The sequence below is a fragment of the Sorex fumeus genome, unplaced genomic scaffold (assembly GCF_029834395.1).
Source record: "Sorex fumeus unplaced genomic scaffold, SorFum_2.1 ptg000063l, whole genome shotgun sequence".
Lineage (NCBI taxonomy): Eukaryota > Metazoa > Chordata > Mammalia > Eulipotyphla > Soricidae > Sorex > Sorex fumeus.
The window spans coordinates 81,198,860-81,224,338 of NW_026606120.1; the positions used below are offsets into that span (position 1 = coordinate 81,198,860).

At 41.0% G+C, this 25,479-nt stretch overlaps 1 protein-coding gene across 2 annotated transcripts in view; it reads left to right on the forward strand.

Moving 5' to 3' along the window:
- The window catches only part of CEP95 (centrosomal protein 95), a 31,474-nt gene extending 6,320 nt beyond the window's left edge, over nt 1-25,154 (forward strand). Inside the window, exons 4-20 of one of the 2 annotated variants that reach the window (XM_056127235.1) lie at nt 2,099-2,209; nt 6,472-6,568; nt 7,695-7,810; nt 9,886-10,014; nt 11,018-11,205; nt 13,574-13,686; nt 13,786-13,915; nt 14,477-14,609; nt 17,911-18,044; nt 18,841-18,930; nt 19,954-20,086; nt 20,863-21,032; nt 21,221-21,295; nt 22,145-22,297; nt 24,013-24,159; nt 24,392-24,463; nt 24,883-25,154. In XM_056127235.1, coding sequence (XP_055983210.1) covers nt 2,099-2,209; nt 6,472-6,568; nt 7,695-7,810; nt 9,886-10,014; nt 11,018-11,205; nt 13,574-13,686; nt 13,786-13,915; nt 14,477-14,609; nt 17,911-18,044; nt 18,841-18,930; nt 19,954-20,086; nt 20,863-21,032; nt 21,221-21,295; nt 22,145-22,297; nt 24,013-24,159; nt 24,392-24,463; nt 24,883-25,059 — 2,168 coding nt within the window. In that variant the 3' untranslated portion in view covers nt 25,060-25,154. The remainder of the gene's footprint in view (nt 1-2,098; nt 2,210-6,471; nt 6,569-7,694; nt 7,811-9,885; nt 10,015-11,017; nt 11,206-13,573; nt 13,687-13,785; nt 13,916-14,476; nt 14,610-17,910; nt 18,045-18,840; nt 18,931-19,953; nt 20,087-20,862; nt 21,033-21,220; nt 21,296-22,144; nt 22,298-24,012; nt 24,160-24,391; nt 24,464-24,882) is intronic. The other variant, XM_056127236.1, reaches the window with a different exon arrangement.
- Nucleotides 25,155-25,479: the final 325 nt, after the last annotated feature.

Genomic DNA, 25,479 nt, shown 5'->3' on the forward strand with positions numbered 1-25,479 from the left:
GTTTATACTATTGGTTTATTCTTTGACAGGAGCTAAGTTAAGTGGAATAGATAATTTCTATCTTTTAATTTGATATTAACAACAAAAGGGGGGAGCCAAATCAGGCAGTACTTCAGGGTTACTCCAAGCTCTGTGCTCAGCAGTCCCTTCTGGAGGTGCTTGATGGCTCATGCGGTCTCAGGAATGAAACTGGGGGAGCCATATGCAAGATAGGCACGCACATTACTCCCTGTTCTATCTCTCCAACTCCCTAATATTTGTGCTTCTAGAAGCATACTATAGCAAGAGTAGATCTACTTATAAAAAATTTTAGGGGGTGATTGTTCCTAAAAAGGAAAAAGGTTCTTTTAGAGACTTTTTGGGTTTTATTTTTATTTGGGGGCCATACAGGCAGTGCTCGGGGCTTAATTCTGGCTCTTAGCCCAGGAATCACTTCTGATGGTTCTTGAGGAGCCATAAGGGCTGCCAGGGATCAAACCCGAGTCAGCCATGTACAAGGAAAGCACCCTACCCATTGTACTACCTCTCTGGCCCCAACCCTAAAGATATTTTTAGTGCGGATCTACCTCTGGCAGTTTAAATACTCCATGAAAAATTTCAAAACTGCTTACCTCTTTCAGAAGACTGTACTGTTTTGTTTTGAGCTGTTTTTCTACACCATGAAGCACTACATTCTGGAGGGCAGTCTTAGTTGCTGGGTTGGTAGAGTATGCTCCCCATCCTGGAAACTGAGAAGTCGTGAGTATGCCCTGGAGTATATACTTAAGTATCTTGTTAAGCCAGAAAAACAAGGCTTAAAAACAAGATTTCTGGTTGATGGTTTTAAACAAAAAAACAAAAACCCAGTTGTCAAATATGTTCTTTCCTAACAGTATTATTGTAAGACACTGGATTCCTGGAGTAGATTAAGTTCTGAGTGGCTAGAGTCTCTCAAATAGCAATTTTTACTCAGCTTCACCATTCTGGTTTTTAACTCCTGAGAATGCCAGGCATGGTGTCCCAGAGGACAGCCTTAGTGTCTCAAGAGCTAACATTCTGTCCACACCTGATGCTGATTGGGATTCATTTTAGGTGACTTTAAATATGTCAGCTTTCCAAATGCTTATAATCCTTTTGTAACCTTCTAACTTGACATTCTCATTTCACCTTCATATTCTTGTGAACCTTTTAACTTCACAAAAAAAGTGTGGGGGAGGTTCAGAGGTACAGAGAAAGTATAGAAGGTAAGGTACACACCCAGCCCAGTTGAGACCTAGCACTCCTGAGCCCTGCCAGAATTAAGCCCTGAGCACTGTTGGGTGTGGCCTTAAAACAAGACAAAAAGGATGGGGTTTGTATTCATGGACTCAAGGATGATTTTTAGATAGAAAAATGGGATGAATCACATAAAATGAATAGAAATTAACAAACATGGAGAAAAATTGGGAATTCCCAAAGTTTCTCAATAGGTATTTTTGGTTATTTCTACATTGTTCTACTATTGTCATTTCCTAACATACAGCCATCTACAAGTAGTCTCCTACAGTTGAAAATGGTTCTTTTCTGCCTGTTTGTTTCACCAGCCTAAGAAAACTGCTTCACTGCTTTAAATTTTAGTATAAAATTTATACTAAATTTATAGAGGAGGAGCCAGAATAATAGCACAGCAGGTAGGGTGCTTGGCTTGCATGTGCCGAACCAGATTTGATCCTTGGCACACCATATCATCCCCCAAACCCAACAGGAGTAAACCCTAGCACAGAGCTGGGAGTAAGCACTAAAATGTTAAGTGGAATAGATAATTTCTACTATCTGTGGGTGTGGCTCAAAAAAAAAACCAAAAAAAATTTAATAAAGGATGTTTTCTTAAGTCCACATATTTTGCTTCATAGGGGAAGAACTGTGCCAGTGAAGTATCAAACACTATATTCAAGACTGTTTCCTTTGTTTCGTCAGATATTATCAGAAGCAGGAAATTGATGTTTTTAATATTTATATTGTTTATTCTGGGTTAGTTATAATCCTTATTTTCTTGAAGTTTCCACAGTAGTATATATTTCAAGATTATGAGAATTTTAATTTCTTCATTGTTTTTAACTGTGCTGCATTCTGTGCTTAGGAGAAAACATAGTAAAAGGAGACAAAGAATCTATTAAGAATCTTCTAGAAATCCTTGATGGGTTGCTGGAGTATCTTACAGAACATGTCAGTGAAGCATCTTATGAGAAAAGTAAGTTAATAATAGAAAATTGGTTTGACGGTTATGCCGTATTTTGCTTTTATTTTTTTAACCTGTTTTTTTCTGATGACTTTATCTGGTAAATCGAATTATGGATTAAGTTTGGAGGTAGGACCACACCCGGCACTGCTCAGGGGTTACTCCTGGCTCAACACTCAGGAATTACTTTTGCCAGTGCTCAGGGCACCATAGGAGATGCCAGGGATCAAATCCAGGTTGGGGTTTCTTTATGGAGCCAAAGCGGTAGTATAGCAGGTAGGGTTCTTGCCTTGCATGTGGCTCACTTTCTTCCTTGGCACCCCATATAGTGTATCAAACCCATCAGGAGTGATCTTTTAGTGCAGAGCCATTAGTAAGTCCTGAGCACTGCCGGGTGTGGCCCCAAAGCAAAACAAAACTATGTTCATGGTTTAGAAGAATCAATATTGTCAGAATAACCTGCCTCCACAAAGTATTGTACAAATTCAGTAGTCTCCATTAAAGTTCCAATGGCAGGGGCTAAAGTGATAGTACAGTGGGAAGGGAGCTTGCCTTGCATGTGGCCAACCCAGGTTTGATCCCAGAAACCTGGGCTTGGTTTCCTGAGCCTCATTAGAAGTGACCCCTGAGCACTACCGGGTGTGGCCTAAAATCAAACCAAACAAGAAAAGTTCCAATGGCATTCTTAAAAGGCTTGAAACAAATTCTATTAAAGTTTGTATGGAACTATAAACAGCCAAATCAATTCTAAGAAAGAAAAAAGTAGATGGGAGGCATTGCATTTCCTGACATTTACTTGTACTACAAATCAAAACAATTTGGTACTAAATTTAAGTTAGACTTGCAGACCACTAATAGAATTGAGAATTCTAATATTTCAAATTTATGGATGATTAATCAGTGACAGAAGTGAAGCAAAAATAATATCATCAACAAATGGTATTGGGAAAACATGCAAAAATGAAACTGATGAAACCATATCACACCATTCAACTCAAGGGCCATACAACAGTTAGGATGCTTGCCTTATAACATGGCCAGCCTGGTTTTGATACCAGCATCACATTTGGTCCCTCAAGAACCACCAGGAGTGATCCCTGAGCACAGAGTCAAGAGTAACTCCTGAGCACGGCTGGGCGTGGCCCAAAAGTCAAAAAAATAAATAAAAACTCAAAGTGGATTAAAGACTTTGAGATTAAACCAGAATGAATGAAAACTTTGAGGAAAGCATAGGGAGAACTCTCCAGGAAATGACCCTTGGAAGTGTCTTCATGGGGCTGGAGAAATAGTAGAGAGGGTAGGATGCTTGCTTTGCACCCAGCTGACCCCAGCACCCTATATGGTCCCCCTGACCTCTCTCCACACATCAGGAGTGCTCCTTGAGCACAGAGCCAGAGCCAGGAGTAAGCCCTGAGCACTGCTAGGTTCCAAAAGGGAAAACATGTTTCTTTAAGTGATTTGACTCCAGAGACTAAGACAGCAACTAGGAATGGAGCTTCCATTTGGCTTAGCAATCCTAGTTCTTGAAATATACCCCAAGGGTTCAAAATCAAAACAGAGATAAGGTATTTGCATCCCTCTGTTCCTGGCTATTCACAGTAGCCAAAATCTAGAAACAACCCTAGTGTCCAAGAATAGATGACTGGATAAAGAAACTGGTACAAGCACAAAATGGAATATCACTACACTGTACAACAAAAGATTAAGTAATGAAGTTTATTGCTACATGGAGGGACCTGGAAATTATGCTGAGGAGAGAGAAGGAGAGAGAGAGAGAGAGAGACGAGGGAAGGAGGGAGGAGAGTAAAGGAGAGAGAGAGAGGAGAGAGGAAGGAGACAGTGAATGATCTCTCTCATATGCAGGGTTTAAGGAAATACAGTGGGGAAATAATGAAGGACATTGGAAACAAAGAACATGAGAACTGGTTTTCAGTCAGGAAACTTGCCACTTGAGGAGGCTGAGAGACTGAACAGGAAGGAGGCAATGACTGTAGTGGAGAGAAGATCAAGTTGGAGGAGGAGGTAGTGCTGAAAGGTGTTAAAGTGTATGAAATCCTTTCAGCTACAGTACAGTAAATTACAATGCAAAACATGTATTTTAAAAAAGTGTTGGGACTGGAGAGATAGTACAGCAGGTAGGGTGTTTGCCTTGCACATGGCCGACCCAGGTTTGATTTCCAGCATCCTATATGGTCCTCCGAGCACTGCCAGGAGTAATTCCTGAGTGCAGAGCCAGCAGTTAACCCCTGTGCATCACCGGGTGTGACCCTAAAAGAAAAAAAAGTTCCCCTTACTCTGGTGGGTGGTAGGTAAAGGAGGAGACAGGGAAATTGGTGGAAGGAAGTGGGCACTGATGAAGGGATTGGTGTTGAAGTAAGATATGCCTGAAACCCAGTCATGAATAATTTTGTTGTTTCACGGTGACCAATAAAAGAGAAAAAAAAGTTTTGCAAGCCAAAAGTCATTGAGCAAGAATAAAAAGAAATCCTGATTTTTGTTTGCTTGTTTTGGGGCCACATCCTACACTGCTCAGGGCTCTGCACTCAGGAATAACCTCTGGTGATGCTTGGGGGACCTATATGGGATGCCGGGAATCAAACCCAGGTTGGCCACGTGCAAGCACTCTACCCACTGTACTATCACTTTGACCCAAAAAGAAACACTACTTAAAGGAAAGTGGGAGAAAATATTTGCATGTAATATATTAGATAAATGGTTAATATCTAAGATTTATAAAATACAGAGCTCAAAAATTAAAAATACAATACCCCATCCCCAAGGAGAGGAAATGAACCGATACACTTCCCTGAAGAGGACATAATGGCTTGAAGTCATTTGAAAAGGTCTCAGAAGCTAGAGAGATAGTACAGTGGGTAAGGTACTTGCCTTGCACATAGCCAACTTGAGTTCAATTCCTGGAACCTCATCTGGTTCCCTGAACCCCCCAGGAATGATCCCTGAGCACGGAGCCAGGGTAAAGCCCTGAGCACAGCCAGGCTCAGGAGACCATCTGGAGGGCTGGAGATTGAATCTAGGTTTACTTGAAACAATCAGTATTGACTTGGGACATAGTGGGAAGGAACCCTCATTCACTGTAGGAAAGTTGTCTGGTCAACATCTGTGGAAAGCAGTATGGAGATTTCTCAAAAAGTAAGGCTAGAACTCCCATGTGACCACTTCTTGACAACTACAAAAAACATTAATTTGAAAGTATCTGTGCACATCTATGTTCTTTGCAGTGCTTAATATGATAACTAGGATATGTAAAACAACCCAAATGTGTCTAACTATGGATGATTGGGTCAAGAAGTTGTGGTAGATATACACAATGAAATACTGTGCTTCTGATTAAAAAAAAGTAATGCAGAAAAGATGAAATTATGGAGTTTAACAGTTTACTGCAATGTGGATGGAATTGGAGGGTATCATGTTAAACGAAATAAATCAGGGAGAAGGACAGATACCGGATGATCTCACACATTGTAGAATATAGACAGTTAAAGAGAATAGACAGTACTACCAGAGATAGTACAATGGGCAGGGCCTTTGACGTGCACATGACCAACCTGGGTTTGATTCCTGAGCCCAGCTGCGCTCAGGAATCACTCCTGGCTGGACTTGGAGGACCATGTGAGGTATCAGGGATTGAACTGGGTTGATTATGTGCAAGACAAGTGCCCTACCGCTGTGCTCTCTCTGATCCGAAAATACATGTATTTGAACTAGGAATCTCTAGAAATGGGAAGGGGAATATCCGTAGGGGTGGGTTTGAATCATGGGTGGTTTCATCTATGATAACTCCAGATATTAATGCACTGGTGAGTTATTGCTGCCAGTAAATATATTCCTCAAGAATTCTGTAGAGAAAAATGGGTGGAAAAATTTCATCCAAACCTTGAGCGTATCTAAATGGATCTTAGTAAATTAGTCAAAGATGTAGGTTGATGCTCATATTTTACTGAAGCTGCACTTTGGTTAACTTGCCTCAGACATCCCTTACAAATAGTACAGTGACTAATAAATGAACTTACCACCTAGATTATCAAAATAAAACATTGCAATAGAATGGCAGCCCTGCTTTTAAAGCAACACTTGAGTTCTTTGTTACCCAAGTAATAATGTTCACTGTAGGTGAGAATTGGTTCTAATTTCATTCAAAAGAATCCAAGTTTACCACGGGGTTTAGGGTTCCTAATTGTCTTTACCACCCTTATACAAAAGTAGTATTAACTTGGGGTTTTGTTTTTCCTCTTCTTTTGTTTTATTCTAAATAGGTGAAACTGAACAGTATTTTAAACAGCCTGAAGACCTTTTGGAAGTGGAAGAAAATGTTAAAGATTCCAAATCACGGAAAAAAGTTTCTTTTGGGAGGTAGACCTCTATTTCTATGAATCAAATCAAAACATGGTTTTTCTTTTAGAGAATTTAAAGTACACACAAAAGCCAGAATGGTAACAAAAACAGTGTTGGTGTAAAAATTTTTATTAACATTTTAACTTCTTGCTCTACACTCCATGTGGGCTCCAGGGACCATATGGAGTGGCAGGGATTGAACCTGGGTTGGTTGTAAGCAAGGCAAATACCCTACCTGCTATACTCTCTCTCTGGCCTCAACATTAGGAAATTTTAAACTATTCCTCTAAAGTGGAAGTGGTTGTATGTACCTATACTTGTATGTACAGTGGGTGGGGCATTTGCCTTGCACGCGGCCAACCCAGGTTCAATTCCTCTGTCCCTCTCTGAGAGCCTGACAAACTACTAAGAGTATCCTGCCCACACGGCAGAGCCTGGCAAGCTCCCCGTGGCGTATTTGATATGCCAAAGAGAGTAATAACAAGTCTCACAATGGAGATATTACTGGTCCCTCCGTGCACCACAAGGAGTAATTACTGAGTTCAGAGCCAGGAGTAACCCCTGAGCATCGCCAGGTGTGACCCAAAAAGGAAAAAAAGAAAAATACTAGGCCCAAAAATGGAATACAAGAATATATATGTGTGTGGGTTTTTTCCCACATCTGACAGTGCGCAGGGCCTGAGCCCAGAGATCAGACCTGGCAGTGCTTGGAGGACATAGTGGTTCCAGGGATCAAATCTGGGTTGACCCCAGGCAAAGCCAGGGCCTTAGCCCCTGTACTATCTCTCTGGCCACTACTATAATATTTAATGCAGTTAATACCCTTCCCAGACTCTTGTCAGCCGTAGATCTAGAAAAACCAATATTCTTTGTATTACCATAAATGCATAATACTAGACAGTTTATACATAGTAATTTCTATCATATATGTGTCAGTCAAAACAAATAGATAAGCAGTAGAAGTGAAAAATGGGGAGTGGAAGGTATAGGGGTGGGCCTCTCCTTTTTTTTTTTTAATATACACAGCAGTGAGCGATTAATCAGGACACCCAGAGAAAAAGTGCTTGAACAGCTCTTAAGATCCACATAGAAAGGCCCTTCTGTTGTCTGACCTGGCACTGAGTAAACAAGGAAACTCTTTCAGGTGCTCCATGTCACCTGAGGCATTGGGACCTTCTTGGGAAGGAGATGAAGCAGAATCTACTGGTGAACTTATTAGGCTCGGAGATACAGCACACACCTTTTCTCTAAGAAGTAACGGTGAGTAGTGAAATTCTATCAGCTTCTACTATCCAGTACAGAGCTATAAAATTGTGAACAGTAAATAACAACTTTTCAAAGAAAATATTTAAAATTGAGAAGAAAGCCACAGAGCTAGCTCAACAGACTGAGGGCGTGATTTGCTTGCATGCTGGAGATACCTCTATTACTGACTAGAGATGCTTATATAATTAAAATTTAATTATACAGTGAAGAAGATCATAGTCTTTGCAGTAATAAAATTGTGTTCTAAAATCATTTAAGATTATGGAAAATATTCCAGTATGTAACTTTTGGTCTGACACATGTTAAATTCTAGATATTGATTTGTGCAAGATTTTTAGGAGAAACTCCATTAAAAACAACATTGGAGATGAAAATTCAAGAAACCGAAGGAGAAAGGCTAAGGGTGTAACTCAGCAGCAGAGTACTTGCCTGCCTGTTTAAAGCCCTGGGGTAGCTCCCAGCACCACAAAGAGAAAAAAAAGATGAAAGAAAATAAAGAAATGACTGAGCTCGTGCTTTGTATGAGGAAGGCCTGGGTTTGATTCCTGGCACTTTAGGGTCTCTCAGATACTTCCAAATGTGACCCAGACTCCCCCATCTGTGCTCCAGTAAAAACATGCAACAAAAAAAGTGGATCTAGATCAAAGTGAATTAGCCAGTAAAAATAAATTAGAGGGCTAGGGAGATAGCTCAGAGCACTTTGATGGGAGCCACAGGCTTGTTCTCCAGCATTGCTGGAAGTGCTCCTGCCTTAAAATATTTAATGTAGTAGAGAAATTGACCCATGTTAAGAATTTTGAACATTAGTCTTGGGATGCTATTTATATTAAAGATAAAATCTTAGATATTTGGATACTTAAAACATTTTGATGTGAAATAACCATGTTGTACTGGATTATGGAAAAGGAGAGCATAGAAAGATGTTTGCTGGTTTTTATAGTATATGAGTGTCAAACATTTAAAACTACACAGTGTTTAAATTGAATGGCTTTTGGGATGTGAACAAGGTGAATTTTTCTGTACTTAAGGATCATATAACTTGATCATATTGGTAACAGTGAGTTTCAGGGTGCATTGTCACACCTTCGTAATGAGGAATTAAATGTGTGAAGTCTTCACGAAATCATGTGTGTGGAGAGGTGTGGGATGGACAAGGGAGAGAGCTCAAAGGATAGGAGCAGATGCTTTGCATGGAGGAGGCCCCTGTGCAGCCCCTAGCACTGCATGGTCAGCACTGCTGGTACAGCCAACCCCCGCTGCCCCAGAAAAGTTGTTTTAGAAGAAATGTCTGCAGGTGTAACTCATCAATAGAGTACATACTATCTGGACACAACCACCAGCATTTCTACTCTGGCACTGTTTTTTGGAACAGTCTGAAGTATTGCATCCAATCTGGCTAAATTCTGTGCTACAGAACTGTATCTCACTATCTGATAATTATTAAGAGCAATTTTTCAGCACCAAAAAGTTTAGAAGTTAAGGCAATTTGCCTTGTATGTGACCAGTCTCAGTTTAATCCTAGCACCACTGCTCCTAAACACCCACTGGGTGGGATTTCCAAGCACTGAGCTGGGAATAGCCCTCAAGTACCACTGAATGTGACCCAGACCCCTCTCCACCGCCACCCCACTTCCCCCCGCAAAAAAGTATTTACCTTTAATCCTGTGGATACAAGATTTTGGTATTTTTTGTTTCGGGGCCACACCCAGCAGTGCTCGGGTTACTACTGGCTCTACTCTCAGGAATTCCTGACAATGCTTGGGGGACCATTTCGGATGCCAGGATTGAACCTGGGTCTGTTCAATCTCTTCTATATTTGTTGTATTATCTCTCTGGCCCCCAAATTTTTGACCTGCAATATAATACTGTGCTATTCGATAGTTGAAATTATTTTTACCTTTGTGTGTTTGTGTGTGTGTGGTTTTGGACCACATACACTCAGGAACTTAAAGGACCATCTGGGGGCCAGGGATTGAACCCAGGCTGGCTGCATGCAAGGCAAACACCTTACCTGCTGTACCATTTCTCCATCTCTCTCCCTGGTTTTTAACTTTATTATTTTTTTTTAGGTGTTCAAGATCCTAATGAAATGCAGTCTAAAACCTCAGCTGTGCCACATTTCAAATTTCATAAAGAGGCTTTGGAACCTCCCTCATCTACTGTTTTGTCAAAGACTAGGACATCCCTTGTTGAAGATGGTGAGTGGTAATGTGTTACTGTAGCACTGTAGCACTGTCCTCCTATTGTTCCTCGATTTGCTCAAGTGGGCACCATAACGTCTCCATTGTGAGACTTGTTACTGTTTTTGGCATATCAAATACACCACGGGGAGCTTGCCAGGCTCTGCGTGCGTGTAGGTGGGATACTCTCGGTAGCTTGCTGGGCTCTCTGAGAGGGATCGAGGAATCGAACCCGGGCCGCCCGTGTATAAGGCAAATGCCCTACCTGCTGTGCTATCACTCCAGCGATATATCTTGAATATCCATTTCAAATGGACATACCCATTTCAATGGAAATGGATGTATCCATTTCAAGATTTGTTACTAGATCTTGAAATAGTTAGCATCCCATATGGTCCCCGGAGTCCACCAGAATTCCTGAGCACAGAACCTGGAGTGAGTGCAGCGAGGGTATGACTCAAAAACAAATTTATTGTGTGTGTGTGTGTGTGTGTGTATGGTGCCAGGGATTAAACCAGGACCTTACTCACAGTAAGGCAAATGCTTTGCTAGTCAGCTACATCCCTGACTTATGATTGTCTCGACTTAATTCCTGAGGATAATTGCCTGATTTTTTTTTCCCTGTACTTATTTTAAAGGTACAGTTTAAAGTATATTTCTGAGTAGTCCATGAACATATTTGTTGTTTGTATATGTGCAAAGGGGGGCTGGAGCGATAGCATAGCGGTAGGGCATTTGCCTTGCACGCAGCCAACATGGCCGACCTGAGTTCAATTCCTCCACCCCTCTCAGAGAGCTGGCAAGCTACCGGGAGTATCTCGCCCGTACGGCAGAGCCTGGCAAGCTCCCCGTGACGTATTCAATATGCCAAACACAGTAACAACAAAGTCTCCAATGGAGACGTTACTCGGCCTGCTCGAGCAAATCGATGAACAACGGGAGGACAGTGACTCTTCACATATGTGCAAAATGATCTATTTTTCATTTCATGATAATTGCTATATTTCATTTATCCAATTAGAAATTCCTGTGGATCTGATTCCAAGCGCTCGGAAGCTAGGGGAACCTATCCGTTCTGCTATTCCTTTACATCCCCCCTACCAGCCTTCAGAACAGCGAGCTCCTTACCCCATAGGAAAAGACTATCTGCTTTCAAGCCACTGCTTTCCTGCAATGACCTCTACTGGAGAGGACACTGCCTTTCCTGTGGTAAGCGGAAATGTTTGCTTTCCGTTGGATAAACATCCGTAGCTTTACAGAGGTCTCCACCTAGAGTAATAGTCAAGGATCTTGCACTGATCACAGATGACTCTATAACAAGGAAAATAGCAGGAGCCGGAGTGATAGTACAGCAGGTAGGGTATTTGCCTTGCATGTTGCCAACCTGGGTTCTATCCCTGGCATCCCATACGGTCCTTTGAGCACCACCAGGTGTAAGCCCCGAACACCGCAGAGTATGGCGAAAAAAAAAAAAAAGGAAAATAGTAAGAAATAGCTAACACATTTTTCAGTGTTGCCAAGCAGAGTCTGGGGTCCTTTTTAGGCATTCATAACTCCTCACACTAGGTCTGGAGTAGCTATTTTATTTTCTATGGGGAAGTTGATGTAGAGAGATTTAAATGTCTTATATAAGGTCACAGCTGTTGTAGAGTCAGAATTTTGCGTTTTTCAGGGAGCTATTTTGAAGGAACGGTATTGGGGTCCCACCTGCCTTGCTCAGGGGCTACTCCAGGGCTCAACTCTGGGCCTTTCACATTCAAACCGTCCATTCCAGCCTGCTGAGCTCTATTTCCAGCCTTAGAATGATTGAACTCAGGCATTCTGACTTCAGAATCTGTGTGTGTGTTTGAAATGAAAAGTATACGGACTTTGAAAAATAGCCTTCATCCATACTCTTGTCATCTAGCTCTAATTGCTATTAATTTTTTGACCTTTTAGCTTTCTCTCCTGGCCTCTTTGTTGTTGATATTGCTGGAGGGCCCCACCTGGTAGTGCTCAGGAACCACCAATTCCACCCTGAGGGTTAAACTCAGGGCCCTGCACATGCACAGCATGTTTACCATTTAGACCACATCCCTGATCCCCCTCTCTTCTGCTCTGAAAAAAAAAGAAATCCTTTTAGCAGTCATTCTGTCCCTGTATTCCTTAAAACAAGAATGGGCAGTTCTGGACCAGAGCAGTAGTACAGTGGTTAAGGCTGTACTACACCTTGTATGCGGCCAACCCAGGTTCAACCCTGGCGTTCCATATGGCCCTAAGCAATGCAGGTGTGACCCGAGTTCCCCACCTCCCAACCACCACCCCCCCCACACACATATGAACCCCTGAGCAGTGCAGATGTGGCCCTAATTTCCCTCTGCAACCATTACACCCCCCACACACACATGAACCCCTGAGCAGTGCAGGTGTGACCTGAATTGACCCCCCACCTTCCCCCCCACATATACATATGAACCCCTGAACAGTGTAGATATGACCTGAATTGCCCCCTGCAACCATTACTCCCCCCCCCCACCACACACACACATGTGAACCCTGAGCAGTGCAGATGTTCCCCCTGCAACCATTATCCCCCCTCGCCCCAAACACATATGAACCCCTGAGCAGTGCAGGTGTGCGTGAATTCCCCAGCCCCAACTATTCCCCCCTCCAGCCCCCCCCCCCCCCACACACACACAGAAATGCTGAGTTAGTCTTCATATTGGATGAGGTTTGTTTTTAACAATTTCACTTCTGGAAAGTTTATAATGATTCTTTGATATGAAAGACAATGACTAATAATTCCCAACTTGTGACTTCTTTAAAGGTCCCAGGTATAGCCACAACCCTTGAATTTTCATATTGAGAATACCTGACCTGCCTTTATATTTAAATGGTACCTGGGCCACACTTTTTCTTTAAGAAGAAAAAGTGTATAGAAATATTCTCCATTCCTTTGACATTGAGTGACAGAATATTTTGACAAATGTGTGTTTTAAAAAGCAAAGCGGGGACCAAAGCAATAATACCACAGGTTGGATGTTGGCCTTGCATGCAGCTGACCTGGATTTGATCCCCAGCATCCCATCTGGTCTTCTGAGCCCACCAAGAGTATTACACCCTGGTGTTAACACCCCCTCCCCACCAAAAACTAGTGAAACAGAACCAGAGAGAGAGTATGTGATGTGACCCAGGTAATTTGGAAGTTTAACAGCACAATATCCTTGGGCATTGAACCACTGGCAGGTTGGCTGAGAATTCAGAAGGGCCCCTCACGTATCCTGAGCACCTCTTAGTAGGCCCAGTTTACTGCAGTCAGTCAGTAAGCAAAATGGCCTGGGGGGATGACTCAAAGGCCTGGAGCAAACGCTCTGTATGTGGAAGTTCCAAGTTCCATCCCCAAGCACTCAACCAGACTTATCCCCTGAGCACTATCAAATGTATTCCCCCCCGCCCAACCAAAGAAACAATTTTTAAAATACAAAACATAAAAAATTAAGGAGTCTACCTTTCCACAGATCATTCCTTGCTCTGATTTCCAAAATGTTCTTTTTAATGTGTCTCAATTTTTCAAATCAACATTGTTCTTTTTTTATAGGAATCAGAAAACAGCGTTTTCTTAACTTCTAAGTTGCATAAGGATAACAAACAGGAAATAAGTCCAGACCTGGCTCAAAGCCCTAGAACAAGGAAACTACCCAAAGGAAAAAGGTAAAATTACTGCAGAATGGTTATTGGCAAAGATACATCACTAAAGTTATTTGAACTATCTACTTGACTACTCAGATGTCACATGGTCACTCATTACAGATATGAAAACAAAGCTGCAGACTTGTACTGGGATTCATCTTTCTCCCAGAGACTAAGAAAGAGGTTAACAGAGCACGGATTACAATCAGTATCAGAGAAACTCTCCCAGAGACTCTATGAACTAGATTTGGCAAGTCTTTATTATTTATTTTTTACTCTACACTGAGATTGCCATGGTTGGTGAGCATTCAAGTGATCTTTCAATTGAAGATGAAAAGGTGCTAGAAAATTAGTTGTGTCTTAGTTATTGAGAAAATGTTACATGATTCAAGTAGATAGGGTATAGCATTCTCCCTAGCCTCCCATGTTACAAATTGGTACAGATTTTATTCAAATTTTATTGACTTCTATGAAAATGAAATCTGCATTTAAGAAATTGTTGTATAAATGCATCAGTGTTTTACTTTTAAAGACAAGTTTGACATGATACTGCACAGATCTCTCATTCTTACAAAAATATTACAATTTGGGTTATTGAGTATATGAATTAAATATCTCCTTTAACTTTGTTTATTGGCTCTGCATAGTACATAGCACTGTTAATATACCATGTAAAACCTAAGCATGCATAGAATTTGAAAATTTAGAATTAGTGCCTAATTATCAGAAGAAACTTTTTAAAAGATTTTATGTGTACTCCAGCTTTTCACTGAAATCAATGAAAGATGTTGAAAAGGTGTTTTCTCATTAGATGTTGAAAAGTGCCCTGGGTGATCGAGTTCAAGAAAAGACTGACTCTGAAGAGGAGAACATTCAAAGTGAAGACACTTTGTCTCAACACAGTGACAGCATCATGGAACGTGAGCTGAAGAAACCAAGGCCAGGTACCTGCTCGGGAGAAGCCAGTGATGGATCTAGACACCTCTGTCTGTTCTAGTGCTCCTTCCCAGCCAAGGACAGCTCAGTGGGAGAGCACATGCTTCATGTGTATGCGGCCAGAGGTTCCATCCCTTCCTCCCCTCAAACCAAAAAATGATTAACTTCTTTATTTCAAAGATTTCAGAAATACTGAAGGGGTCAAACATAAGATCAGAATCCTATATATATAGATATATATATAGATTATGTTAACAATTACCTTTAGACCTATCATACTTAAGAAGGGTTGAAATCTTGGGGCCAGAGTGAGTACAGCACATAAGGTGCTTACCTTGCATGCAGCCTTCCTGGGCTTATCCCTGACATCTCATATGGTCCCTGAAGCCCCCCCAGGAGTGATCCTGCAGCACAACAGATGTGACTCAGAAGACCAAAAAAAGAAAAGGGAGGGTCAAAATCTCCACTGACCTCATCATAGTTTGTTCTTACCTCCCTTAAAGAAAGTGCACTCTCAAAATTGATGTCTTTGTTTTTATACCCAACATCAGTCCTTTTCCATATAGTCCTCAGGAAAAGGGGACCAATTTTGTAGATTGTTTTTTCATTTTGCTAATCATTTATTTTGATGTGCAGAAGCATTTTAATTTGATGTAGTCTTGCTTTTGTTACTTGTGATAGGGGGAAGGAGGGTTGGCCACACCTGAAACTACTCGTGGTTCTGTTTTCAGGGCTCACTCCTGGTGATGCCGGGAAGTGCCTTAACTCTGTACTCTGTCTCCTCAGCCATTAGGTGTCTTAGCATTTTTCAAAAAATTTTTGTTTTGCAAATGCTTTATTGCATGAAGTACATTTTTTCAATATTTTCCTTATTAGGGGCTGGAGCGATAGCACAGCGGTTGGGCGTTTGCCTTAGAAGTGGCCAACATGGCCGACCCGAGTTCGATTCCTCCACCCCTCTCGGAGAGCCCGGCAAGCTACCAAGAGTATCTCACCCGCACGGCAGAGCCTGGCAAGCTACCCGTGATGTATTCGATATGCCAAACACAGTAACAAGTCTCATGATGGAGACGTTACTGGGCCCGCTCGAGCAAATCGATGAACAATGGGAGGACCGTGACCGGATTTTCCATATTAAATTTTTTAGTGATAATAGTTTTATCATTTGTTTACAATATTACAAAATATTGATAAGGTTCAATATTTCATTATATTTGTTTGACCTATTGTTAAAAGTAGGGTATTATGGGGCTGGAGCAATAGTACAGAGGGCAGGGAGTTTGCCTTGCATGTGGCCAACTGGGGTTCAATGCCTAGCATCCCATATGGTCCCCGTGAGCACCGCCAGGAGTAATTTCTGAGTGCAAAGCCAGGAATAACTCCTGTGCATCACCAGGTGCGAGCAAAAAAAAAAAAAGTAGGGTATTAATGTTTCTGAGTATTGGGCCAGGGAAATGGCTCAGAGGGCTGGAATATAGATTTGCATGTGAAATCCCTGGGTTTAATCCCTGGTACACATGGTTCCCTAAGAAATGCCGTGTATAACCTCCCCACCAAAAAAAGAAGTCTGCTAATAATGTATTGCTGTTTCTCCTTTTGATTTATTTGTTTTATATGTTAAGGTACCACTATGTTGGTGCATGTATACATTTACAAATGTTACATCCTTCAGATAAATTGACACTTATCATTATGGCCTTGTTAGGCCAGGAATGTAACTCAGTGGTACCTTGCATAAGTAAAGTCCTGGATTGGTCCTCAACAGCATCAGAAAAAAAAAAGGTTAGAGAGAGATGTCAGAAGTCTGAGCATGTGCTTTGCATGAGGTAGGATGGGTTAGATCCCCAGAATCACATGATCCTGCATACTGCTGGGAGCTAGCTACCCCTACAAGAGGAACAGTCTCTGAATCTTCCCAGGTTTGAGACTCCACCCCTCAACAAAAAAAAATGCTTTATTTCAATCCTTATCCTAAAGTCCTAAAGTCTATTTGACTTGGTAAACATACCACTAGTCCTGCTTTCTTTGAAAACATCTTTTCTGTGCCTTCACTTTGTGTATCTTGAGGGCGAAATTGAATGTTTTACAGGCTAGATAGAGTTGGGCTGCCTCTCTAGGTTTAGGATTAGAGAATTTAGCCCATTTACATTTGAGTTAGTTTTGCCAGGGATTGAACCCAGGGCCTCACACACAGATAGGTATAGACTGAATGTTGCCTTGGAAATGTGAGCACATTAGCAGTGTGCCAGATGTGGCATCTGGAGTCAGACCAAAGATGTGGCCACGGCCTTGTGCGAGGCAGTAAGTCTGTCTCCCTCTCCAGCCCTTGATGTCGTTCTTTTGTTGACATCTTTTTCACATTAGATTTTTGACTTGTGGTTATCATAAGGCTTATATAAATTATAACTGGGTTTTTGTTTCAATTTTGTGTTTGTTTTGGGCTATGCTCAATGGTCTCAGGATTTACTCCTGGCTCTGTGCTCAGGAATCAGTCCTGGCAAGCCCGGGGAACCATATGGGGTGCCAGGAATTGAACCTAGCTTAGCTGGTGCAAGGTAAATGCCTTACCTGTTGTACTATCACTCTGGCCCTATGTCTATTTTAAGATGACTAGCTACGGAGGTATGGGCTGGAGCGATAGCACAGCAGGTAGGGTGTTTGCCTTGCACACGGCCGACCTGGGTTCGATTCCTCCGTTCCTCTCGGAGAACCTGACAAGCTACCAAAAGTGTCCTACCCGCACGGCAGAGCCTGGCAAGCTCCCTGTGGCGTATCTGATATGCCAAAAACAGTAACAAGTTTCACAATGGAGATGTTACTGGTGCCCGCTCGAGCAAATCTATAAACAACGGGATGACAGTGACAGCTACAGAGGTACTCTACAGTTTCCTTTTTCTTTTCTTTTTTTCTCTTTTTTTTATGGTGGGAATCACAGGAAGTCCTAAGGCTATTCCTGGCTCTGCTCAGAGTGACCCCTGGCTAGTCACTGTGAATTAGCCTCAGCTACATGGTATGGCAAGCGCCTTAACCCCTGTACTATCTTTCTCTGTGTCCATCCTCCTCCCATTTTTTTATGTTAAAATATACTTTTTTTATTCAACCCAAAGTTGAATATATGACTTAAGTACTTCTTTGAGATGATGGTATACATTTTTGTGCTTTTGTTTAGTTGGTGTGATTAATGGAAGGGAACATGTTGAACACGTTCAAAAGCTGTGTCTTTGGTTTTGTTAAAAATGAACTATTTGGTTTTGACTTAACATTTTTGGCCTTCAGAAATTAATGGTGCACATCTCTTCTGTATTGTAGGACTTGCCATGCGTAGAAAGCCACCCTGTAGATCTCACTCACTCTCTCCATCACCAGTTAATAAAAACAAACAGTTTATAGAGAGAAAAAGTCAGAAGCCAAAAGAAACAGATAACCGGCGATTCCAGGCCAAGGTACACCCCATCTACATTGCCTCAGGCGGCACACAAAATCATTTACCCTCAGTCCGTTGCTACAATGAACTGCTGTTGATTGAAGGCCTAATGTGCATTTGAGCTGAATGGATAGAAAACTAATATAATAATTTGTCTTTCTATTTAAAGAGCACAGACCTTATGAAGTGCTAAGAAAACTGTCAGAAAATCCAGTGTACGAGTGGATTAAAGAGATTTGGTGGGGGTTGATTCTCAGAGTGTGATAAACTTTGAGGTAGATTAAATATTGTCAGGCTTTTGGAAGAGGGATTTTAAACTGCAACATAAACTTAGAACTCTTGGGTTGTCTGCTGGAGTATTATTATCTTAAAATAATGAAAAACAAATCTTCAGATGTATTACAGTAACATGTATCTTCAGCATTAACTTCTACCCAGGAGTATCAAAACATGATGACTGAAATTCAGAAAGAAAAGATGCATTGGATAAAGGATTTTATGTACCAGTTAATGTCTGTTAATACTGATTTATGAGCAGGACCTTTGGTCATTTTTGCCTCTTCAGGAGCCGGAGCGGGTAGGAGATTTGCGTTGCACACAGCTGGTCTTGGTTTGATCACCAGTATCCATATATGATTTCCTGAGCACCGCCAGGAATAATTCCTGAGTTCAGAGCCAGGAGTAACCCCTGAGCATTTTGGGGGGTTGGGGGCTGTGACCACCCCTCCCCCCCAAAAAAAGCAAAAAAATACATTTTTCCCTCTTAATTTTCATGTATTTTTAGCAACTATAATACTTGATCTTTGCCCTTCTAGGTAATAAGTGAAGCATTTGAAAGAGAATTAAGAAGAAGTAAAATTCAAGAGAATATTGGACCTCTAGGAATAAGTGACGAGGAGGAAACAGTGGGTAAAAGTCTTCACTATAATAAATGCCATTTTATCTGGTCAGTGGAAGTAATGTTATTTTTCAAAGGAAAATGGAACCCACAGGGGCTTGAATCTTTAGTTTTCTACAATAACAGACAGTATTGGGCCAGATTGATAGTATAGCAGGTAGGGTGCTTGCCTTACATATGGCCAGCCTGGCTTCAATCCCCAGCACCCCATATGGTTTCTTGAGCTCCCCTGGGTGTGACCTAAAAACAAGGAAAAATGTAAGTTTTTATTTCACAGGGTAGCCAACTTTTATTCTTGCTCCAAACTTGCAGGTGTGTTTAAAGGTTTGTTGTGTAGCAGCTGACCAAGGGTTTAAAAGAATAGTCTAGACCAGAGCTTCTTGAATTTTTCCACTTATGGCTCCTTTTCCCTCTGAGAAATGCAGCGCAGGTGAATCCAGCCAGAAACACCTCAGGTTCATGATATGATTGAGTTTGAATTATTGTTTTGGTCGTTGCACATTCAGAAACCTTTTACTGTTGCCAAAGTTTTCAGAACTACAGTTTAAGAAGGATCCTTGCTGACAAGGTAAAGGGGAGTAAGGAAAGACAAATCCCAGCTCTATACGTGTTGGAAGACAACCAAAGCTGTTGTTTTTTTTGTTTTGTTTTGTTTTTGCCTTTCGAAAGATGGGGGCAAATACATTATGGTAATTACTAAGTACTCTTTAAGAACTTTTTAAAACTTCTTGGAGAAAGTTTCAAAGAAATGTCTGTATCAAAACATTAGTGGCTGTACTTAAGACTTAAGTAGCTATGGAACTGAAGACTAAATGCTTGAATTCAAGTTTCAGGGGATATCAGAGGACCAGAGGTGCTTTTAACATAAACTAGAGAAATGGCAACCAGATTTTAAAAATCTGAAGTAAAATATTCTAACTGGGGATTTTTTTAATTGTGTACTTGTCAGTATGTAATATTTAAGATGTATGATTAAAAATGAGCTCTTCGACTTTCTTTTATTTCTAATCAATTTATATCTGCGCCTAAGAAGAAAATATACAGAGAACCTGTTCTTAAAGGAACTCCAAAGTCTAGTCGGTCCTGGAAGATGTGCTCTAGAAGAACCACGACTCAAAATCTAAGAGATAACTTGCCACAGCCATTCAGTAAAGCAGTTCCAAGTAAGAACCACAAAATTGTACTTTACAGAAAACTGGCGTCCTTTGAAAATGTATTCTACATTTCAAGGACAAAAGCATTGAAAACACATTCATCGGCTAGCTGGAGAAAAGTTCTTACATCAAAGCCATATGGTTGAATTCTGTAGATTTCTATAAAGATAGAACTGGTACATACCAGCTAAGGGAGGTCTATATTGGCACCAAAACAGGGGTGAGGCTACTCCCTGCTGCTTAGCTTCACTCTGCTGACTCACAATGCTTGCCTTTTTGCTCTGGGAAGTAGGTACAACCAAAAGGATGCTCCAGCGCAAGCAGATGGCCTGTTCAGCTCCACTTATCTTGACAGTTGGTGCTAGTGAGCACTAGGAGACTTAACTAGAAGGAAAATGAGGTCATATGAACTGCCAGGGTGCAGCTTCAGAGGGCGTTAGCCTTCTGCCTACATCCCAGTAGTCAGAATTACTTCCCAGCAGGGCTAAGGAATCTGACCACACACACTGATCCACCCCAGACACTGAAATGCTGAGCACTTAGGCGAGAGGCCTTCGTAGAATACCGAATCATTATCAGAACTATTTACCTTGCTTTCACCCTTAATGGGTGGTGAAAGAATCAACAGTGCTAGGTAAATTTAGAATTGTTCTTTACAGGATCAGAACCACCATTTACATTTAGAAAAGCTTTGATCTACCAGAAAGGTGGGATGAGAGCTGCTGGTAAAAACTGTCATCAAGGTGTGTCTCAGATCAAGAGCTTTTTTTCTTTTAACTTCACAGTGAAAATAAATGAACAAAGTCTCCTGCCCATGATGCTGGAGCAGTTTCCATTTCTCTACGTTTCTGGTCAAACACTGAGCAAAATGTGGAAAAAGCAAATTGCACAGATTGAACAACTCAAAAAAGATGCATGTAGAAAAAATCAATCAAAGAAGAAACTCCAAGATGAAGTAAGTTAACTGTCAGTTTTCAACAGTCTAAACCAGAAGGGGAAGAACTTATTCTTGAGAAGCTAGTGAAAAGCATTGGGGGAGGTCGGAATTTGAGCCAGGGTCACAGCCACCCTAGCCTCACATACAGCAAGTGTACCAGCTCATGGATGGCATCACTAACCACCTTCCTTTTGTCTCCCTTAAAGATAGAAGAAGCCTTAAGGAGACATGAACTCCTTACCGCACTTGTCAAAAAAGAATATGAACATAACAAGAGACTGGTATGTCAAGAGCAAGTAGGGATTTAAACTCTTAAGTTCTATTAATTACTTTTGCTTATAAAATATGGGTCCCAGGCTTTTGTAATTCCTGATCTTACCTATGGTAGCTTGTGGGATTTAAACTAATAAGGAGAAAAGTTCTAGGTGCCTTACGTGTCCATTTTCATTTGGTGTTTCTAGTGACTTAATGGGGATTTGTCTATGAAAAACTGGAGGCTAGAAATATTTGTGAACTTGCCCTAGGTGCCCCCATAGTCACCAAGGGGCAGATTGACCCAGTGTGTCTACTTCCACAGCCCCTTATAAGTATTTTTGTCCTCTCCCATCTGTTTCAGGTACTAGGTAAGAGTTAGGAAGGTCACTGATGAGCCTCTATTATGATTTAAGTAGAGAACTGTATATAGCACAACATCCTCTGTACAATACAATGAAGATGACAGAGGTCGGAGGCATTTTGCTGAAGGGAAAGAGAAGCTATGAGAACTATTAAAGTTCTAGAGAAGAATGAGTGCCATTTTGCTAACCCATCCTTCCCAACCCCCCACTTGTTTTTTATTTCCCTTGGTGGTACCTGAGATACCATGTGATACACTGGGGGGCCACTCTCAGGGCTCCAGTATCCTTTCCAGCCCCTTGAGCTCTCTCCCTGGCCCATTTATCCTGCCTGGGTTTTGGGGGGAGGGAGGGAGGAAGGGTCTTATTTTCCCAGCCACACCTGGGAGTGCACAGGGATCCCTGGCAAATCATGTGGTGCTAGAGATCAAACTCAGGTTGGCTGCATGCAAGGCAAGTGCCTTAGTCTCTGGTTTCTTTGTTCTTATCTTTATTCTTCTCCATTGCCTTTCTTAGCAAGACTTCAAGGACCGCATTCACAGACAGAAGTATACCCAATCAAAGATAAAAGAAAATCGGCAGCAGATTATTCGTGCTCGAAAATATTATGATGAGTATAGAGTTCATTTGCGTTCAAAAATGATGAAAATGAGGACCCGGGAAGAAATGGTAAATATGGCTTTCTTCCTGTACAAATCCTAAAACGTTTGTCTACCCTCATTTTATATACCTTCCAATGCAACCCAATCTATTTTTAAGCCTCTACCCTTATCTCAGGGTGAAATCTTCCTGATCTCTGCATGCAGCTTTTAGTAGAACTGCTTTATTAAGGGGTTAGGACCAGGTTCTAAGAGAATGGAATTTCTACATAAATCAGGAGAATAACATAGGGTAAGTATACTATGACATGGTTCCACAAAATATTTGCCATCTTATACCAATCCAGCTAAAGTATTTCATCTTTTTAGATTCCAAACTGGCAGTAAATTTCATCTTCAGAGTAAAATATAGTTAACTGATTTCTTACTTCCAAAAAATATGACCTAAGAGTTTTTAAGGTTAAGTAATTGGACTAAGTGAATAGGGACTAGCTCATGAATGCATGACTGTGAATCATTCATCTGATCTAGAATTCTTACCAATAAGGGGCCAAGGACGGCTTAAAAGGCTGAATGATACACATGATTCCAAAGCATGGCATTTCCTGGTATGTTGCATTCCCCCCACCAAAAAAAATTCTTAACAAGCAGTGGAAGACAGTGGGCAGATCAAAATCATTTGAACATTTAGAACCTTTAGTTATGCTCATGTGTAGATACAACATTTGCTTCTGCCCTGGGTTTCTTGGCTTCTTGAGAATTCTTTTCTGAAAGCAGTGAAAAATCTTTGAGACCCAGACAAAGATGCTCAAAACCATTAGTCATTATAGAACTACAAATCAAAACCACAGTGACATTCCACTTACACCCTCTAAGATGGTTTACACAGAACTTTTAAAGAGATGTTAGCAGATTGTGGAGCAATAATTTTCATTATGCAGGGCTGCTGAGGTTATAAAATGGTGTAGCCAGTCTCGAATGGTCTGGCAGTTCCTCAAACAGTAAGACAGAGCTACCCTCTATTTACCTAGGAGCAGTCTCCTCAAGAAATAGCCATACAAACAACCTGTACACAGATTTCACAGTGGCATTACATATACTTCCCAGATTAACAAATAATGGTTGCTGGATAAACAGAAAGTGGTAATATACATTTGGCAAAAGTGAAATTTGAGACATCTACAATATAGATGAGTCCTAGAAATATGAGAAGTGAAAGATACAAAAGGCCATGCATTGTATAATATCCTTTAACATGAAAACTCCAGAAAGGGCAAAAATCTATAGATACAAAAAGTGGACTAAGGGGGCGCTGGAGAGATAGCACAGCAGATAGGGCATTTGCCTTGCACGCCGCCAACCCGGGTTCGATTCCCAGCATCCCATATGGTCCCCTGAGCACCACCAGGAGTAACCCCCTGTGCAGAGCCAGGTGTGACCCCAAAAAGCAAATAAATAAAAAGTGGACTAAGTGGCTGCTGATAGGTATGAGATTTCTTTTTGGAATAGTGAAAATGTTTGGACTTATGATTGTACACCTCTGTGAATACATATTGCATCTTTGTTTTGGGGTCACACCTGACTATATCCAGGTCTTACTCCTGGCTCTGTGTACTCAGGGATTACTCTTGATATGCCCGGAATTAAATCTGGGTCTGCTACATGCAAAGCAAGTATCTTGCACGCTATGTTATCTCTCTGGCCCCTAAAAGGGTATCTTTGGAACACTGAGTTTATACCTTTAGAAAAGGTCAACATAAATTTAATTTTTATGAATACTGACAGATATTTAAGAAACTATTTGAAGAAGGTTTACAAATCCAGAAGCAAAGATTACGAGACCTAAGAAACTATGCCAAAGAAAAGCGAGATGAACAAAAGAGACAGCACCAGAATGAACTGGACTCAATGGAGAACTACTATAAGGACCAGGTGGGCTCCTCAAGTACATCAGATTAAAAAGTTACCTCCATGTGTTGAAGTCTCCACGTTTCTCCACGTTTTTCTCAGAGCTTGTCACTATACCACAGTTTGGAAATTTGAGATATAGACTAGTACTTTACTATGATGCCTCATTTTCACTAAAGTTAAGATTTTAAACCCAAGAATTTCTGTGTTTGGACTACAAATAATGTAAGGTTTTCTTTTCTTTTCCCTTAAACAGTTTTCATTGCTGGCAGAAGCTATATCACAGGAACATCAAGAGCTCAGAGCCAGGGAGAAATCCCAGGCACAGGTAATAAAAGATTTTTTTTTTTTTATTTTGGGTCTCACCTGGAGATGCACAGGGGTTACTCCTGACTGTGCTCGGGGGAACTATATGAGATGCTGGGAATTGAACCCCGGTCGACCATATGCAAGGCAAACGCCCTACCCGCTGTGCTATCGCTCCAGCCCCAAGGTAATAAAAGATTTGAGCCATTTGATTTTTTTTTCCAAATAGAAAACAAGTGTTACACATTTTAAGGGAAATAGAATGTTACTATGATCTGTGATCGAAAATATTTATTCTATGATTTTCTTTACCTGTTCATATCAGCTGCTGCTAAATTACTGCAGGAGCTTGATGAGCTTGTAGGTGAGAAGTGACTTAAAAATAGATGAGGAATTAAGTAAATGTAGTGAATAGCAGAATGACATGAATTCTCTTTTCAGACATTATGTAAGGTGAAGAGAGAGCTGAGATCTAAGATGGAGAAGGAAATTCAGCAACTGCAACACATGATAACAGAGAATGACGACGATGCTTTCTTCCGGGAATTGGAAGCTGAGCGCTTCCGAGCTCAGCTTCATCTGGCTTCCTTTCAGTTCAGTAAAAATCACTTCTTATGACTTCCTGAGAAAAGTTTCTGAAGGAGTGTTTTGAGGGCTGAATCAGTAAACTAAACCAGAAGATTAATTTCCAAATGTCTTATCTACTTATTCCATAATAGTTAATGAAATAATTTTTAATAAAAATTTTCTTTAAAATCTATAAACTAAAAATTTAAGGCCACATATTCTTAAACTTGAACTAAAGCAATTAACAAGCCTTGCTGCAGCAGTAAGCCATTTCCTTAAGTATGTTGCTGTAGGTCAACAAAAATAGTAACCAACAGTACCTGAGGACCAAAAAAAACCCAGATAAACCACTTCAATTCAGAAAACTCTGGGCTTGACATCAGAGGTGGGTGAGACAGGGTTAAACATTAAATATAACCATGTATGTGTACCTTTTTCCCATGGTGGCTGAAACATGAGGTTTTATACTTT